The 19,623-nt window shown below is 39.5% G+C and overlaps 1 protein-coding gene across 2 annotated transcripts in view; it reads left to right on the top strand.

The window, feature by feature from the left end:
* Nucleotides 1-6: 6 nt before the first annotated feature.
* The window catches only part of ZMPSTE24 (zinc metallopeptidase STE24), a 42,792-nt gene continuing 23,175 nt past the window's right edge, over nucleotides 7-19,623 (top strand). Inside the window, exons 1-6 of one of the 2 annotated variants that reach the window (XM_010862721.1) lie at nucleotides 7-170; nucleotides 2,090-2,236; nucleotides 10,419-10,505; nucleotides 15,825-15,941; nucleotides 16,651-16,803; nucleotides 18,110-18,251. In XM_010862721.1, the coding sequence (XP_010861023.1) occupies nucleotides 48-170; nucleotides 2,090-2,236; nucleotides 10,419-10,505; nucleotides 15,825-15,941; nucleotides 16,651-16,803; nucleotides 18,110-18,251 (769 nt within the window). In that variant the 5' untranslated portion in view covers nucleotides 7-47. Of the gene's footprint in view, nucleotides 171-2,066; nucleotides 2,237-10,418; nucleotides 10,506-15,824; nucleotides 15,942-16,650; nucleotides 16,804-18,109; nucleotides 18,252-19,623 lie in introns of both variants that reach the window. The other variant, XM_010862722.1, reaches the window with a different exon arrangement.

Genomic DNA, 19,623 nt, shown 5'->3' with positions numbered 1-19,623 from the left:
GGTGTGGCACCAGTACACGCTGAAGGAGCCGGCGGAACCGGGTGGCCATGGGGATGTGGGCATTGCTGGACGCGATATGGGAGATGCCGGCCGAGAAGCGTATCTTCGGGGCCGTGCTGCTCTTCTCCTGGACAGTGTATCTCTGGGAGACCTTCCTAGCACGGCGGCAGGGGAGCCTAGACAGGGCCCACCTGACCCCGACACCCGGCCTGCCTAGGCCAGCCTCGTTCTCCACTCCAAGTCCCTGGATGATTGCTGCGGCCACAGCAGCAACCTTGACGTGATGGGTCCCTGTGAGCCTCATATCTTGGCCCGATGGCGGGGTAGGCCTTGAGGGAATCTGGTGCTTCAGGATGTTTTCCGCAACGTGGTCATGGGCCCCAGGCTGATTAGGGCCTGGTGAAAGGGGAATCAGGGCTTCCGCCTTGTCAGGCCTGAGCTCTTGTACCTACCCCACAACTTCCTGAAGATTCTCGGACCCAGACTTACCTCCTTTATGTTTGGCAGCAACCCATAAGCCTTCAGAAGGAAGGTGCTAAAAGTTTAGAATCACAGCTTCCCCATGACATTTGTGTCTCGCTTAACCATAGGACGAGGAAGCCGTTTTCTGAAAATAAAGATTTCTCAGTCCTTCCAAGACCCTGAACTCTTTTCCCTTAAAAAAAGAAACACATATGTTGGTTTTTGCCCAAAGAACAGTATTTTCTTAAAATCATATTTATTGTTTTTGTTCAAACAGTAAAGTAGAAAGTTACCTAGTAACAGTTCCCTGGAGATAATCAGAATTAACAGTTTGATGGATTACAGATCAGAACTTTTTTTTTTTTCTGGCAGCACGGTACTATTTGAGGGATCTTAGATTCTCCACTCGCCCTGGCAGTGGAAGGGCAGAAGTCCCAACCACTTAACCATCAGGGAATTCCTGAAATGTGAACTTTTAAATGAGATAGATTTTTAAGTGTAATTGACCAGTCTTTCACTGCTGGTTTTCTTCTATGTTGGCACTGAATTGTCAACTGTGATGGTTAGGAAAACCTTTCCTTTTTTAATTGCTGGAAACTTTTTCTTGAGCATTACATTTTTTTCTCCTCTGCAAATTTTTCCTCTCAGATTGCATTCTGTATGAATCTTTAAATCGAAAATTTTAATTTTTCTATGTCTGTCAATGTTTGGATTCTATCTAGATTTTTTTTTTTAGTCCATGATATCCAAAGAGGTGTTAAGCTGAATAGCAGTAGGTTCTCTGACTAAGCTCTTAGGATACCTTCATTAGTACAAAATCTTTAGGCCTAGAAGAATACCTTTGCAGAAAGTAAGCACACAGAATGTAGTGTCTAAATTGAAGATGGGTTATTGAACATCTACCTATCTTTAATAATAAGCCTAGTTATAGTAACTACTTTTTGGTAGTCTTCTTTATTCAATTATGCTTTAATGTAACACCAACTACCAAGGGTTTGTTAGGGTATCCAATAATAAATAGAAAAGCCATTTGTTATAAAACCATTGTAGAAAATGCTGTCCATTATATTATGTGGAATCTGTTCCCTCTATTATGTACCATGGGCTGAAATTACTTTTTAGAGTTTGGTATAATAAGAGTTTCTCTCTTGAGGACCTGATCTGTTTCTGTCATTTTTCAAATTTCCCTTAATTTGGCTTCTAGAATCAAATTTAATGACTAGTCCCTGTAGCTGTTAATACCCATGGTTAGCATATTTACTTTCTTCTATCCAGGGATTTGTTTTCTGTGTGATAGGATATATATTATTCCTGGAATGATTGGTAGCCTTTGTAATGTTACAATTTTGGTTTACCTGTGCAAACTTAAGTGTGATGACAGCTTTGATTTTATTTTCACCTGGTCACCTAGTTTCAGGTTTTCTCCTTTTACTTTCTTCACCAGTTGTTTTTAACAGTCAGTGTATTTGATCAATGCAGTATTTGTGCACGTATAGAGCAAATTCATCAGGCTTAAGTGGCAAGTTAATGTTATAAGCCAGTCAATGTTTGATTGTAAACAACTATTATAATAAGTAACAAGTTGGCTTGACTGTTTCCTTAAGGTGTTTTCTTCAAAATATTTCAGAGACGGGTATATAAAACTACAACTCATGTACCGCTGGAGTTAGGACAGATCATGGATTCAGAAACATTTGAGAAATCTCGACTGTATCAGCTGGATAAAAGTACTTTCAGCTTCTGGTCAGGACTCTATTCAGAGGTTGAAGGCACTGTGAGTACCTTACTTCTTGGAGAGACAATCTCTCAAATTATTTAATACCTTGTAACGTTTATTTTCATTTTTGTGTTCTGTGACACAAAAGAGGGTAGATACCACACCTACAAGTCCCAGAATACTTTCTTAACCTTTACTGTTGATAGTAATGAGTGGGAGCAAAAGAGGCAGAAACATAACTGTCTATAGACAGTTGAAAATTGTGGAATATGGTAACTGTTACCCTGAGGCCACACAGGAAAAAGGAACCTTACATTGTTAAGTTATTTTTGTAGCAGTTTCAGCTTATCTTCTTGCCTCATTCATGACTCTAACCCATCTTCCACATTGCAGCCCAAGGAATCCTGAAGCACAATTCTGATCATGTTATTCTACGTAAAACCTTTTGCTGGCTCACTGGGGCCACTCACTCATATGTTTCCTTCAGAGTAAAGTCTAAATTTCCTGGCATGATTTAAGGGGTCCTTTTGACTGGGGCATTGCTTACTTGAGCCTCATCTTTTTATTCCTTCCCCCAAATTCTTCCCACTTCTTTATTGTCCATCTCACACCCAGATTGGTTTCTTATGACCTTGAGTCTTTTCACAGGCTGGTATCTCTGTCTGGGCTGGCCTTCCTGTCCCCCTTCATCTCCACTCTTACACTGGGGCCTGATTCCTACTCTTCCACTAGGATCTGAGACATCATATCTTCTAAGAAACTCTTTGAAATTTCCCCATCCCTCAAGTCTGGGTTAGGCAGCATCCCATCATTATTCCCATCAGAGTACTTACTTAGCACATTGTATTGAATTTGCCTGTTTGGATGACAGACTGGTAGTTCCTTAAAGACAGGGTACTTTAAAGTCTTGTTTATCATTTTATACCAAGTATCTGGCATATAATAAGCATATAATTCATATTTACTGAATGAAGTAATGAGTGACAGATAGTTTTTACTTAGTAAAATAGGGCCGGTCTTTCCCCATGCTAAAAGAAGAGAGGCTGTACAGTACCAAGCTGTTTCTCTGTTTTCTTCTTGTGATCTTTCCTGGCCCCTGACCCTGGTACTTTTTTAGCCAATTTTCCTAACTGCCCCTCCACAGATATCTGTATGTCTGTTTCTGTACTGTCTGTGTATATAAAACTGTGCTTTACACATAAAATGAGTAAGATTTCTTCACACCCGCACCCATAAGACTGATTCTTGGTTTTCCACCCCTGAGAACCATGGACCCTGGAGAAGGAAATGGCAGCTCACTCCAGTATTCTTGCCTGGAAAATCCCATGGACAGAGGAGCCTGACAAGCTGTGTCCATGGGATCACAAAGAGTTGGACATGACTGAGCAAGTAAACAGCAGGAACAATGGAAAGTGCGTACTGTTGAGGTTTAGAGCTGACTGAACTGCAGTGGCTTGAGTTTGAATTTAAGCTCAATCATACTAGCTTTGTGACCTCAAGCAAGTCATTCAACATTTCTGTGCCTAAAATTTTCCATTAAAATTGTGTGGTAATAATAGTTTCTCATTGATGTGTTGTTGAGAGGATTGAAATTAATTAATATACATAGGATGCTGAGAACAAGGTCAGATCCACTGTAAATGCTCCGTGAGTGTTGTCTATTGTGTTTTTTATCATCATAGTCATGGTTGTCACTAACCCCCAGAAGTCTTTTATTTATTTACGTTTTTATTATTTTTATTTATTTATTTTTTAAAGACAGATCTGCTACTCTTTATCCATTTATAAAACTTAGTTTAAAACTCAGCACCATTCTGTATTCTGAAATGTGACTCATTCTATGTATCTATCATATATCTAACTGAGCCAAAACACCATACTCTACTTATTTCATTAGGCACAAAATTAAGTTATATAAGTTAAATTTTGTTGAAGTTTTTAAGAGCTACTATTGATAAATAGTACAATATAGAGTGATATATACATGAATAGAATCCATAAGTTTATATTAATGAAAAATGGGTATATATTCTTTTTTTTAAAAAAGACTAGACTGTTTTTTAGAGCAGTTTTAGGTTGACAGCAAAACTGAGTAAAAAGTGCAGACATCCCCGTACACCCTGAGCCCCCACATATGTGCAGAACTCTCCCACTGTCAACATCCTGAGTCACAGCGACACATTCGTTTCAATGGATTAACCTACACTGACACATTGCTATCACTCAGAGTCCATAATTACATTGCCTTGGTGTTTCCCATTCTGTAGGTTTGGACAAAAGTATAATGACAAATATCCGCCATTACTGTACCATACAGAACAGTCTCACTGGCCTGTGCTCTGCCTGTTCGTCCCTGCCTGCCCGCTCATCCTTGGCAACAGCTGATCTTTTTATTATTCCCACAGTTTTGCCTTTTCCAGAATGTCATGTAATTGGAATCTTATAGCTTATAACCTTTTTAGATTGGCTTCTTTCACTTAGTAATAGGCACTCAAGTCTCCTGTGTCTTTTCATGGCTTGATTTTATACTCTTTTTAAGAGAATATTCTGTCATAATTTCTCCAGAACTCTTTTAGATCCCTCAATATCACTAAGAGAAAGATTCCTAAACTGAAAATAAGGTTTTAGGTACTTTGACTGTAAGCATCTTTGCTGCAAACGTTTTCTTCACATAACCAATTGACTGTAAGGCATTTTTGCCATAAAAGATAAAATAATGAAAAATAAAAGAGGGACATCAAAAAAGACATAATGAAGCATGTAAAATTGATACCAAAATTAAGACATTATTGCAAAATGTAGAACTTTGAATGCATTTAAAATGTGTGTGAATTCATGTCAATACTGTGTAATAACTAATATTATTTTGTAAATTGTACATAAGCATTTTTGTCTTCCAAGTCTTTTGTTCATAGTATTGTATACATTTTTTTCTTGTTGATTTGTCTCATTGTTTAGTATTGCACTTTTTCACTAAAACTTATTCCTTTGTTAAGAGAAGTACTGGTTTACAAATCCTAGGATGCATATTTGTAACTGAGCCCTGTATTGCTTTGTTAAAGCCTCTCTACTGTATTTTTTTCTGGTGTATTGTAATATGTCCACTGATAGATGTTCCAAAATTCTATGGGAAATATGGGTTCAACTGTGCACCTTTGAGACCCTCAGTGCCTCTTTCTCCTGTGAAGTAGTGTGTTTCAAAGTAAGAAGCCAATTCAGTAAAGCCATCAATAACATCACTAACTGAAGGTTATGCTAACTAATTTTAGGCAGTTGAAACCAAATTGTCAACCCCCAAACTGTCAACCAGTTGTTTTATCTTTCACAAGAAATTTCTTTACAGCCAGTTGGTTATGCAGTGAAAATGTTTGCAGCAACATATTTAAGGCAAAGAAGCTTATGGCAAAAATACAGACACGTGAAAGTAATTGAGATTGGCTACCATAACTGTTTCATCAGTAAAAGAAACCAGCTGTTTGTAGCTTTGTTAAATGATTATAGAATTATCTAGTAAGTCACAAAATTTGCATTGACAAATATGTATTATTAAGACTAGTGTGGTTAGAACCAAGTTGTTAGGAAGCTCTCTAATTTCCTTAAGATTATGGAAAGTGGCAAAGATTCTGGAAGAGGCATTTTAGAAAAATTAATAAATGGTCTGAAAAATAAGATTATATTGCCTTTTGGGGTACACAGTGATTGCTAGTAATTAGTCTTTTCGGAATTGACTTTTTATTATTTTTACTAGTCCAAGCCAAGTTTATTTACTGTGATATTGAAGATTAATATTAAAACTCAGTGCCTTCCAGCCAAACCAGGAAAAATATACATGTGTGATATATGTGAATTGTATCTGGTTTTGGCTAATTTATCTGAAGCATTTCTTCTATTAGAGACATGGTCCAAGAAGGAAATCAGCCTTCAGATGCAAGTAGAGGGGTAGAATTAGACACTGTCCTTTCCCCTCATTGATGTCTGATTCTTTGAAATTCATTCACTTAACCCCTACAAGGCCATTATACAATGACAGGGAAAATATTTTCAGTCTCCTTGGCTGTCACATAAACCATTCTAGGAAAGATGGCTGGTAGCTTGTTTATTGTGCTTAGTGTCCATGGGAATGGCTCAGTTTGTTCTAGGAGATGACAGAGGTTAGGAGAATCCATATATAGAATGAGAGACCTTTGTAATGTGCTATGGCTCAAACTAGAAGCTGTACTGATGGGCTAAAGCTGGAACAGTAACAGTCATCTTCATAATAATTGTGTGAGTTGTGATTTTCACTTCATATATTGCTTTTATATTTATGGTTTTGTTTGATGTTTACAACAATGCTCTGAGGTTTTAGAAGGGCTTCCCAGGTGGCACTAGTAAAGAACTGGCCTGTTATCGCAGTAGATGTAAGAGACACGGGTTCAATCCCTTGGTCAGGAAGATCCTCTGGAGGAGGGCATGGAGCAAGAATACTCCAATATTCTTGCCTGGAGAATCCCATGGACAGAGGAGCCTGGGAGTACAGTCCATAGGGTCACACAGAGTTGGACATGACTGAAGCGACTTAGCCACACACACACTGAGGTAGAAAGTATATAGGCATTATTATTCTCTTTTTATGGATGAGAAAGCAAAGGCTCAGAGAAATTAAACAGCTTGGCCATATAATGGCCAGGTGACCCTCACTGCCAAATGAGAGAACGGAGTTTCAGACTCTGTTCTTCTGAATCTAAAAAAGAAACCATTCTTGAAACTCTCGGACTGGCAACATGGATATAGTAAATTTATCCTTGGGGAATTAGTAAACTATATTTGCCATTAGATAAGAAGTGTTTTGTGTTACTTTGAAATCCTGTTCTGTTTGAAAGCAAGTTCATTAGTTCCCATTGTGTTGATTAAAATTAATTGGTTTGTAAGCTTTGGTCACAAAGAAAAAGTACAAAAACTAAATTAGACTTTCTTGCTGTGCTACTTTCTACCCAAGGGAACATAAGAGGCCCATGTGACCAATTACAGATGCCACTGTTCACACAAATGTGACAAAGCACCCGGATATAAAATGTCCCCCCTCTCTGAGACGAGCTTTCCCACTATCTCATAGTGATAGTGAAGTCGCTTAGTCGTGTCCCACTCTTTGCGACCCCATGGACAGTAGCCAACCAAGCTCCTCCATCCATGGGATTTTCCAGGCAAGAATACTGGAGTGGGTTGCCATTTCCTTTTCCAGGGGATCTTGCCGACCCAGGGATTGAACCTGGGTCTCCCGCATTGTAGGCAGACGCTTTACCATCTGAGCCACCAGGGAGGGCCTGCTATCTCATAGTCGTCACTAAAGAGCCCTCTCAAGAAATGGAATGGTTGGGGAGTAGAGTAGGGCAGAGTGGGAAAATTTCAAACTAGCTTCTCTAATTTCTGATCAGTTCTGAGTGAGCAGTTCATCCTCTTTGAGTCTCATTTTTTCTCCTCTTTTAAGATGAGAAGCAGATAGATTAGTATTGTATTTCATATGATTTGTGACAAGGACTGAGTAAGATAATATAAATGAAGCAATTAGTACGGTACTCAACACAAAGCAATGACTTAGTCGTTGGGTTTCTCTGGGCAAGTTACTTTAACATTTCTGAGTGTCAGTCGCCTTATCTATAAGATAGAGATTACTGTGCTCCCTAGCCTGGCTGCTTTTCAAGACTTTAGTGAAATAATATATGTGAAAGCAGGTGACTTGTTTTTCTTGGCATCATTAGTTCTTTTTAAAGGACACCTGTCTATACAGAGAAACTTTACGGTTGGCTGTGTTTTGTTTTTTGTTCCCCAAAGCATGCCAAACAACATTAGCATTAGCTGTTTCCAGATGCATTCAGAGTTCATATTAAAGCTACCCTTGACACTTAAAAGCTGGACTTTTAATCATAGGTGTTCCAGCCTTTTCCCCAAAGCATTATAAATCCTTAATTCTGCATTATTTATTAGTATTGAGAATAGGATGAAGGAAATGCCATTCCAAGTCAATTAGTTCAACAAGTGGAGCATATACCACACAGAGTGGTGCCAAAGCATGTCCTCTGGGAAAATAGTTTATATCCAAGATTGAGTTAGTTAAAATGGAAACGATGGATATAGAGTTAAGGGGGCCTTACTTTTAAAAAGCAGTTTATTAAAATAGTGATTTTCAGACCTTGGTTGTACACCGCATATAACTGGAGACTGACTCTTGGGCCCCTCTCCCAGTTTCTGATTCTGGTTCTAAGATGGAGCCGGAGACGTATTTCTAGCAGATTCCCAGGCAATGCTGATGCTGTTCCAGAGACCATATTTGAAACCTGTGGTATTATATCAATCCCCTGCATACTGGTAAAACTCCAAAAGATGGGGACTTCTCTCGTGGTCCAGTGGTTAAGAATCTGCCTTGCAGTGCAGGGAATGTGAGTTCGACCCCTGGTTGGGGAACTAAGATCTCAAATGCCGCTGGGCAGCTAAGCCCATACAGCATAACTACTGAGCCTGCGTGCCGCAACAAAAGATCCCACGTGCTGCAACTAAGACCTGAGGTAGCCAAATAAATATTTTTAAAAATCTGAAAGATGAATAGATCAAGTATGAGTGAGATAGTGGAAAACAGGAATGCTCTAATGGGAGTATAATTTGGTATAAACACTAGAGAACAGGCTGATAATGCCAAATAAAGTTAAAACTCACCACATATGGATCTAAAAAGATGTAGAGTGTAAAAAGCAAGTTGTAGAATGATAAATACAATATGATCTCATTTATATATATTCTTAAAAAGCATAGGTAAACCACTATATTAGGCTTCCCTGGTGGCTCCAGTGGTAAAGAATCCTCCTGCCAGGCAGGAGAGGCAGGTTTGATCTCTGGGTTGAGAAGATCCCCTGGCAAAGGAAATGGCAGCCCACCCCAGTATTCTTGCCCAGGAAATCCCATGGACAGAGTAGCCTGGCAGACTACAGTCTATGGGGTCAGACAGAGTCAGACATGACTTAGCAATTAAACAATACCACTAGCACCAAACCACTATGTTATTTACGGATACATATATAAAAATGGAAAGTGGATTGGAAGGACACCTGTGCAATATATGATAATGCCCCAAATTCTCAAAGCCACAAGGAACCATGTCTGAATGGATGGGAATATTGTGCTTCTGACCAAGGAGTGTGATCATTGTGTTTCCAAGGTTTCATGGTGAAAAAACAAGATATTGACTCCTCTTGGACAAAATGCTTCCACAAACTTGGTATCTGTTGTGAGAAGTCATGTTTTGTAAGCATATATTCTTTGCACATTTTTGAAAACTGCTCCCTCATTCATATGTCTTGTTGGTTTGGTGAATATCTCTGTTCACTTTATCTGCTCAAGGCAAAGGGTGGTGCTGAGAAAGGGGCCTACTCCTGTGAAACCCTGATTCCCACCTCAGGATTCTGTTTTTCCTTATCCAGAGATGGCTCTGATAGCCTATTCTGTCCCCCAGTTTGGTAGGTGGACATGTTTAGTTACACCAATACTAATACTTTGTTCTAACCAAGAGAGCTGTTTCCTTTCAAGGAGAAGCCAGTTATGGATCCATAGAGCCTGGCCTAAATCTCATTTCTGTCACTCGTAGGAGTTTTGATAAGTTGACTCAGTCATTCTAAGCTTAGTTCCTGATTCTTAAGGTCTTTTGTGGTCTTTTGACAAAAGTTTTTTTTTTCTCTCTCTCTCTCTCTAAACAGCTTTATTGAAATAAAATAACATATACAATTCATCCATATAAAATGTATAGGCGAAAAACTTTTGCTTAACAGTCTAACCTTAGTATCTCAGTTGGTTTCTATTTGTCTAAATGTGTGTTTTATCCTAAATAAGATAGGTCTCTCTCTCTCTTTTTTTTTTTTAACATACTCTCATATGGTAGTTTCTGCTGCTGCTGCTAAGTCGCTTCAGTCGTGTCCGACTCTGTGCGACCCCATAGACGGTAGCCCACCAGGCTCCCCGGTCCCTGGGATTCTCCAGGCAAGAACACTGGAGTGGGTTGCCATTTCCTTCTCCAATGCATGAAAGTGAAAAGTGAAAGTGAAGTCGCTCAGTCGTGTCCTACTCTTCGAGACCTCATGGACTGCAGCCTCTACCAGGCTCCTCCGTCCATGGGATTTTCCAGGCAAGAGTACTGGAGTGGGGTGCCATCGCCTTCTCCAATGGTAGTTTCTAGTACTGCTTAAATGTGACCAACATATGCTTTGTTTTACAGCTTATTCTTCTCTTTGGAGGAATTCCGTACCTTTGGAGAGTCTCTGGGCGCTTCTGTGGTTATGCTGGCTTTGGACCAGAATATGAGGTATGTCATTCATTAGCATATATTTGTCAGTCTTTTCTTCTTCCTTGGCCAGCTTTCTACTCAAGTTAATTTTTTGGCTTCTACCTAATGAAGGGTTCTCTGTGTAGTTCTCATCCACTTACGTTAAGATAATATACATTACTGTAGTAAACTCCAGAATTTCAATGGCTTATCACAGTAGTTTATTTCTCAATGACATAATAGTCCAGTGTGAGTATTTTGGGAGTCGACAGGTGACATCCTTTTATGTGGTAAGCCAGAGACCCAGTCTCTTCTTATATGGCTCTGCCACTCCCTAAGTGCCCCTATGTTCTCTTCATCCAACAGGCAGAAGGAATGGAGGGTGGAGAAAGTGCATCCCCTTCTTAACCTCCTTGTGTCCGAAGTGATACCTGTCCTTGGCATTCACATTTCTTTGGTGAACCAGTCATTTAGTCTCAGTTGCAAGGGAGCTAGGTAATGTAGCCTCTGGGTAGGCAGCTGATTCTTAGAAACTTCTTTCTGCAATCAGTGAAAAGTAAAGCATGAATTTTGTTGAACTTATGCTAAGCAGATCCCTGTGCTACACATGTATAGCAGATACTTTCAACCAAGACAGAATGTATCTCCTAGTATCTCCACTGAGCTCCTTGAGTTGGCGGCCCACTTCTGGGAATTCTAGGTACAGTGTTGGAATCAAAGCCTTAGACCTGAGACTTTGCCTATAATGGATGCTGGGACACTGTTTTTGACTTTTTCTTGGTAATTGGTCTGTTCTCTCCTTCCTGTTTATATGAAATGATGCGTTTCTTCAACATGGCATGTATAGGTACCTTGGGCTTTAATTCAGCTCATCCTGTGTCCCTTTTTGTATACCATTTTCTAAGGAAGCCAAACTCTTTTAAGACCTCCTCTTCCTGTGATATCTCTGTATTTTTGTAGACATGTCCTGACCTGCCATTGCACTATTGCTGTTTACTTGCTTGTCCTCTGCATTGTTTTGTAAACAGTTTAAGGTGGTTTTCTGTAAACATGGCTGGTTCCTAAGAGGCCTTCTTTGACCACTTTCAGCTACAATGTCATCCTTCTGGCACTCTTCAGTGAAGCACATCGCCTTATTTTATTTTCTTTACAAATGCATTTACCACTGTCTGCATTTATCATTACTGTCTGAGCCACCAGGGAAGCCCTCCATTTATCTTATTGTTTATTTGTTTACTTTTGATCTATCACCCTGACAAAACTTTTAGGTTATAAGGGGACAGAGACCTTACATATTTTCTTCACTGCTGTGACTTGTGCCTAGAACAATGCTAGTCACAGAGTAGGTACTTCATAAATATTTGTTGAATTAATGAACCCAATCTATATACATACATATAAAAATATTCCTTACCTTAACAGGAAGTTTTTTATATAATGTTCTTAGACATTATCTTTGCATTTAACAATGTTTTAGAGCTCTCTTTCTGTCTGTGTATATAAATCTTCATTTTCTTTGATGGGTGCCTGGTACTGGCAGCAGTCCTCACTCAGCACCATTCTGATATACACACATTTCCGTTTCCTTGGTTTAGTTAATAACACCAGCCCCTCAGCAGTTTCGAATTTCACTTACCACAATATGTTATGTGCATAACTGCATAAAGTACAAGTTCCCTGCTAGCTCTTCAGTTCACAAATCACTGTGCAAATAACAGATGCTCATACAGTGACTGATCACATCACTCTTCAAATTCTGCCAGTGGCTGGTCACTGCCCAACTGCTGTTCAGTGATTCAGAGTGTGCAGTTGTGTTGTCTCCTGTCTCCCAGCTATAAACCCACATGACATTTCACAAAGATGGATCACTGAAAGAGGGAATTGGCCAACAAAGATGAAAGTATAGGGACTTCCCTGGTGGCCCAGTGGTTAAGAGTCTGCCTTCCAATGCAGGGGACTTGGGTTCCTGCTCTGGGAAGATCTCACATGTCACGAAGCAACTAAGCCTGTGTGTGACACGACTGGAGAGCCCATGTGCTCTGAAGCCCATGTGCTGCAACTGGAGAGAAGCCTGCAGGCTGCAACAAAGAGCCTGTGTACCACAGCTAAGACCTGATGCAGCCAAATGAATAAATACTTAAAAAAAAAAAAAGAAAGTAAAGAAAGATTGGTATTGAAATTCACATCTAATGTACATGGTATAGAAGAAAGAGCTGATCAAATTCTTACCTAAAACAGCTCTTCTTGGTTTATGTTTTTTCACAGTGTATGAAGTATTAAAATACCTCTTTCTTGGATCCCAATAGTCCTTATTATATACATGATATTCTTATTTTTGCCAGTTGGACAGGGAGAAAACAATATTGTACTATTATTTCATATAACTTATTGTTGAATGGAAAAGTCAGTAATGAAGCAGCATATGAAAGTAAAAGTATGTGAATATCCATACAGATTTTTCATATAACTAGTGTCCTAGTGATGAATATTTAAGTTGGTTCAGTTTTTCTTGATTGCGTATAGAGGTGTCCATTGTTGCAGACAGGTTTCACATCTCTAAGAAACCTGAACTAGTGCATACCAAAATTTGAAAAGTAGTTTCCTCTGGAGAGAATTTTGGCAATTTTTATTTCCTTATTTTTGCTTATCTCTTAAGAAAATTCAGTAGTAAGCATGTACTTCTTATATAATGAAGACCAATTTCTTCACTAAAAAAAGAAGAGGACTAAGTAGACCTCAACATATCCTTAGGCATAGGTAGTGTGTTTTTCGACAGGACTTTCTGCTTTCCGGGATTCCCTGATAGCTCAGTTGGTAAAGAATCTGCCTGCATTGTGGGAGACCTGGGTTCGATCCCTGGGATGGGAAGATCCCCTGGAGAAGGGAAGGGTTATCCACTCTAGTAAACTGGCCTAGAGAATTCCATGGACTGTATGGTCCAGGGGGTTGCAAAGAGTCAGACACGACTGAGTGACTTGCACTCACTTTTCTGCTTTCAAGAATACCAACAAGTGGTCTCATAATTAGTGTCCTTACTTTTTGACAGTGAGATTTGGCCCAACCTTTTCCAGCAAGTGCTCAACTTAAAGACTCAGAACGCTCTAGAGTTCTGTTGCCACGTTATGAATATGAGCTGGAATGAGTAGGTTCATCTCAGACAAGAGGTGAAGTGTGCCATCAGGCCATTTTGGTCTGGATCACTCTACCCTCATGGCACAGGACTTTATAATATTCTGTGTCCTGGAATCTTAAGTTATTCACTTATGGCGCTAGAGCCCAGATCATGTTGCCTTTGAGAAACTATAAGTCAAAACCCTTTCCCCTCACTGCCCAGTAGATCTTGTTTCTAAGATATTTTCTCCTTTCTGAGTTAGAATTAGGGTTCTTCTGAGAAAAGTCCTGGGTGTTTCTGTATACTCCAGTTTTCCCAGTGTGACTGTCACACCTCCTTTTTTCAACTAAAGTATTAATATCTTCCTCAACTCAATCATTTTTCTAAATGCTAGCTTACAGTTATCTGTTAGGAGTAGAAGGGTCTTAGAGAAGAGTAGTGAAAAGTAGCATTTTGGGATTGGATTATGAAAATCGTTAAAAGCATAATGAGTTTGCAGTCTTTTAGAGCCCTTACAAATTTTTTAAGTAGAGAAGTGGCATTTTAGATTCATCTGAGGTGTGTGTAGGATGGATTGGAAGGGGAGGGATTGATAATAGGCAGGGAATGGTGCCGGCTGTTTTAGTGTTTAAGGCAAAATCATTTAAAACACCTTTGGAATCTTAGTGTTTAAGGGGGAAATAAGCCCAGTGATTAGGGAATTAGACCTATATTAATTAATTATTTGGCTACATCACACGCAGGATCTTTTTTGTAGCACCCAGACTCTCTAGTTGTGGCACATGGGCTCTGGAGCTTGTGGCCTTCTGAAGTTGCAGCAAGCATATCCTGTACCAAGATTACATTATGCTCTGTTATTTAATATGGTTATATTTTTTGAAGATGGAATTCTGACTCAGTAGTTTTGAAGAAGGTCCTGGAATCTGTTTTGTTTGTTTTTAAAAAATATCTCATTTCCCATTTGGGGACAAATGCTGAAATAAATCACCTGCATGTTGTAGCCAAATCTCCTTTCTTCCTCTTCCCTTCTCCCTTTTTCTATGTTTAGAAACACAGTGGCTGCATCTTTACTAACAAATCACATATGCTTTGGTGGTATACTCCCATTTAAAAGAATTCCGTTTTAAGGGCTACCCTGGTGGCACATTGGATAAGAATCTGCCTGCCAGTGTAGGAGACACAGGTTTGATCCTAGTCCAGGAAGATCTCACATGCCTTGGGGCAACTAAGCCCAAGTACCGCAACTATTGAGCCTGTACTCGAGCCAGTGAGCTGCAACTACTGAGCTACCTGCAGCTGCTGAAGCCTGCAAGCCCTATAGCCTGTGCTCCATAAGAGAGGCCACTGCACTGAGAAGCCCACACATTGCAACTGGAGAGTAGCCCCTGGTCACGGCAACTAGAGAAAAACCCACGCGTCAGTGAAGACCCAGCACAGCAAAGAATTAATTTTTTTTAAAAGAAAGAATTCAGTTGTCCACTGGGGAGTAAGCGGGAAAGTGCTAATTGGTGGGAGGGAAAGAGAGGGTTCTGTTTGCTTCATTGCCCTTTCCCCTTCCCCACAAGTCCCTTTATGCTAATTAGTCCTTGTCCGCCACTATCATAGGAAAACATTTGTGAAGAGAAATGAGGCAGTTCTTAGCTTTTGATTTCCTAAGGATCTGTTGTAAAGGCAATGAAAGGAATCCTTGAGAACAATTGTCTCTCTTGGATTCGGGCTCTGTGAAAATTTTAGCACATTCTGCCCCACCTGCCGTGGCCCAGCTTTTCAGATGCTCCATTATGTTTCTCCAGGCCCATCATCTTGTCATCTTTCACTTTCAGGATGCTCTTTTCTTTCTCCTTGCTTTTACAAATTCTGTGGAATTCCTCTTTGTCTCTTCTGTTCCACTAATTTATCTCTTTCTTCAGAGTAGCACTCCCAGTCTCATCAGCTTTGTAGCCTCTTGAATTCATCAGCATATGTGGCTGTCTCTCACTTTTAAGTTCTTTTAACCATTTTGTCTGTATGACTTCAAGTTAACTTTCATATGCTGCCTGTGTAATTAAAGAAGTATTTTATTGCCCTCCTATCTTACAAATAAGCCCTGAGGGTGGAGGTGATGTTTTAGACCTTGTGTTACCCATAGAATCAAGCACATTGAGTTATAGTAAGTACTTAGTGTATACTCATTGATTTGTTCCCTAGTAATTTGTTTGAGGAATGAATTAATATTAAAAAACTGCCTTTTTTCCTCTTGTGTTTAGATCACTCAGTCCTTGGTGTTTCTGCTGTTGGCTACACTTTTCAGTGCATTGACTGGTTTGCCTTGGAGTCTTTATAATACTTTTGTGATAGAAGAAAAGCATGGTTTCAATCAACAGGTAAAATAGAGAATACAATGTTCTCTTTTCAGTGTGAAGCTCATTTGTACTTCTGTCCTCTGCTGGTAGTAATTAAAACATAATTTTCTGTTTTGGAGAAGGAAATGGCAACCCACTCCAGTATTCTTGCCTGGACAATCCCATGGACAGAAGAACCCTGCCAGTCCAGGGGTCACAAAGAGTCGGACACGACTGAGTGACTAACAACAACAACAATTTGCTGTTTTACAGCATGAATTAATCTAGAAAAAGGGAACTGCAGATATGGTAAAGATCATAGTTTAAGGTCTTGCCATAAACTCTTCTACTACTAACATCTAGTGTTTTTCAGCTGCTGCTGCTGCTAAGTCGCTTCATTCGTGTCCAACTCTGTGCGACCCTAGAGACGGCAGCCCACCAGGCTCCGCCATCCCTGGAATTCTCCAGGCAAGAACACTGGAGTGGGTTGCCATTTCCTTCTCCAATGCATGAAAGTGAAAAGTGAAAGTGAAGTCGCTCAGTCATGTCCGACTAATAACATTTAAATAAGTTCATTTTAAACTGTAAAATGCAGGGCATTGACTTATTCTCTTAGGCCACCTGTTGTCATATAGTCTTTATATGACTGCCTTTTCATTTTTAAAATTGCTTTAATAATGTATCCGTTTTATTCACTCATTATTTTAAAAGCAGTTTCTCAGTTTCTTGTGATGACTTTTTATTTTTTCAGACTTTGGGGTTCTTCATGAAAGATGCGATCAAGAAATTTGTTGTGACTCAGTGCATTTTATTACCTGTATCTTCACTTCTACTTTACATTATTAAAATTGGGGGAGACTATTTTTTTATTTATGCCTGGCTGTTCACGCTAGTTGTGTCTCTGGTGAGTGAAATCTTTGTTTCGATTTTCTTTTACAAAGTGTACCTTGGTGAGATAACTGTGATTTAATCTTTGTTAGCATCTATATGGTTCTTAAGAAGCAGAAGAAATATAAATAGGTGCTCATATAAATTCCCTTTTTGTTTTCTGCTTTTAGCTATAGAAATAGGAGAGCTGACTCTGACCATAGATTTTCCTCTCCTTATACTGACTCTTACAGATTCTAGAAGCTAGTTGTTAGTTACTTTTAATTATCCAGTTGTCAGGCATTTTGGGGCTGTGCATTTGTGAGTTGCCACCAGAGTGATGACTGACAATTTTGATGACCCTTGACTGAGCTCCAGTGTCTAAAAACCGTGGATATTTTGAAGAGAGAATAGATGTAAGTGGGATAAGAAGAAGAAAGCATAACCGTATTTGCTTTCTTCTGCCCTCCTTCCCCGCATTTCCCTTCCTCCTTCTTCCCTTTTCCCTCTACGTCTTCTTCTCCGTCCCCTGTGCCCCTCCCTTTTCCCTGTCTCCTCCCTTTTCTTTCCCCAGCTCCCTCTTCTTCCTTCTCAGCCTCCTCCCTCTCCTTCTTCCTTTCCTCTCCCCCGTTATCCCTGCCTCCCGTGTTCTTTTCCTCTTCTCTTTCCCAAATTCTAAACTGCTTCATGGTGCAAATACTATGTACAACCCAATCAAAATGCTCTAGTAACAGCCCCCAGAAAATACACCTATCAGCTCTTCAGCTGCACTCGTGATGAGGTTACCGTGATGCTCACCGTTTCACTTCCAGCCAGTGGATTATAACTGCAAAACGGGTGCTAGTTGGACTTACAAATATATGTTGTATGGCTAATTGAAATGAGAGGGGAGAGAGCACAAGAAATGCTCCCAAAATGCTTAAAGAAGTGCTGTTTCAGCCAGTGTATACAATTGTGAATTGCAAGTCATTAGTGTTAGCAGGCAGATTAAGCTCTAGTAGTTCTTTTTTTAACAAACACTTCAAGTCTATTATGATTACCCTGAAAGAATTCCAAGTTATGATGGGCTTATGAAGTGTCAGAAATACCCAAGATAGTTTTGACCAGACCATTTGGCTTCTTAATTGTTATCATCTAGGGACTACTCATTTTGATTTATTTCATCAAATGCATATTAAGTGCTTACTGTCTGGTACCATTTGGGGCTGGGGATACCAGAACAAATAAGATAAGGTCCCTGTTTACAGGGCTGGGAATTACATAATTGTTTTTGTATTGAATTTGTATAGTGAGTCATTTCTCTTTAAGGACATAATCAGGTTGTTCTAACATTTGCTTTTCAGGTGCTTGTCACCATCTATGCTGATTACATTGCCCCTTTATTTGACAAATTCACCCCTCTTCCCGAGGGAAAGCTGAAACAAGAAATCGAAGTCATGGCGAAGAGTATTGACTTCCCTTTGACTAAGGTGTATGTTGTTGAAGGTAAGGCTCCCTGGGGTAAGAAGGTTTTATTTGAGTAATTTGTTTTAGTTGAATACTTTATTCTTAAAACTTTAATAAAAGAGCATGTCAGTTGGTTTTGGGGGGGGTTGTTTGTTTTTGTTATTTAAAGATTAGGATTTTCCATTTTGGCTTTTGAAGATTTATAAGAATTGATAACATAGTCCAGGGATAGAAACTGGTGACCTGATGCCAAATCCTGCTCTTGCCTCTAGCTGTGTTTGTTTGGCTTTACAGTATTGTTCATTCGGGGCCAAGGCCTTTTTCACTCCTTGTTATGTCATGATACTAGACTGATTTATTCACTTCTGCTGCCTACCTGGCTTCTTTAGGTAATGGAATTGGACTCTGGCTTTGGACTCAGATCCCATTGGCACTGGTTTGGGGGCTTGGAAACAAAACCAGTGTTATTGGCTTTATCTCCCCCAAGACTTCCAGTGTTCACCTGCAAATTACCCAAGGCTGGTACCACTGAGTACTTTATATTAGTTATATTCTGCTTTTCTGATGACTGCTTTTGAGAGTTAAGCCATCTACGTTAGCTTGTGTAAGACTACTAAAGTCTCAAGGAGTCTTTCATCAAGGAAAGATGAATTAACAGTAACCAGAAGAGTAAAGAAATCTTAGACATTTGGTGGCCAACTGAAGGCACAGTTGGAACGTGTCTATGGGGAAATGGTAGAAAAATAAACCAATGCATACTACTTCTTTAGCCTCTGAGATTATTATTCTTTTAATTAATATTAAACTAGTAGCACAATGATGAGTATATTAGAACAATCTCTGAGGCACTTTTACTGAGGGAGCAACCTAAGTTGCCGACCACTTAAGTTGTAATCAGAAAATGTGAATGCTAATGCTATGGCAATAGAGGTAATTGAGAAGATATGTGAAATATACTATCAGTACTATATGATTTTAGCTGAAATAGAGAAGGCTTTATGGAGGGTTATATGGGACTTTATGGGAAAATCAAGATTTGAGTAGTGGGGGTAGCATTTCAGAGGTCAGGTTGTGGAGCCAACAGGCTTGGGTTTAAATTCTAGTTCTATGACACAGTCCCTTTTTGACTTTAGGGCACTTACCTCTGCTAAACAGAAGTTACTCATCTGTAATGCATATTTTTGTTGTTGTTAATAATGGTAACAATCCTCAAAAATATTTTGAGTGAATGAATGTTGTCACTAACAGTAGCAACACATATTATGGATTTGTAAACTGAAAGGAAAAACCAAGTGAAAAACCAGTAGTCTTGCTCTCAGAAAACATCAGAGAGCAGGTACTGCACAGAGAATTAAACTGGTGTGAAGTGACGAAGAATGGCTGAGTAGATGCTTTAGATTAGGTCATTAGA

The sequence above is a fragment of the Bison bison genome, unplaced genomic scaffold (assembly GCF_000754665.1).
Source record: "Bison bison bison isolate TAMUID 2011002044 unplaced genomic scaffold, Bison_UMD1.0 scf7180017864484, whole genome shotgun sequence".
In the NCBI taxonomy this organism is placed as follows: Eukaryota; Metazoa; Chordata; class Mammalia; order Artiodactyla; family Bovidae; genus Bison; species Bison bison.
Note: the sequence above shows the minus strand (reverse complement) of the source record. Positions and strands in the feature narration are given on the sequence as shown.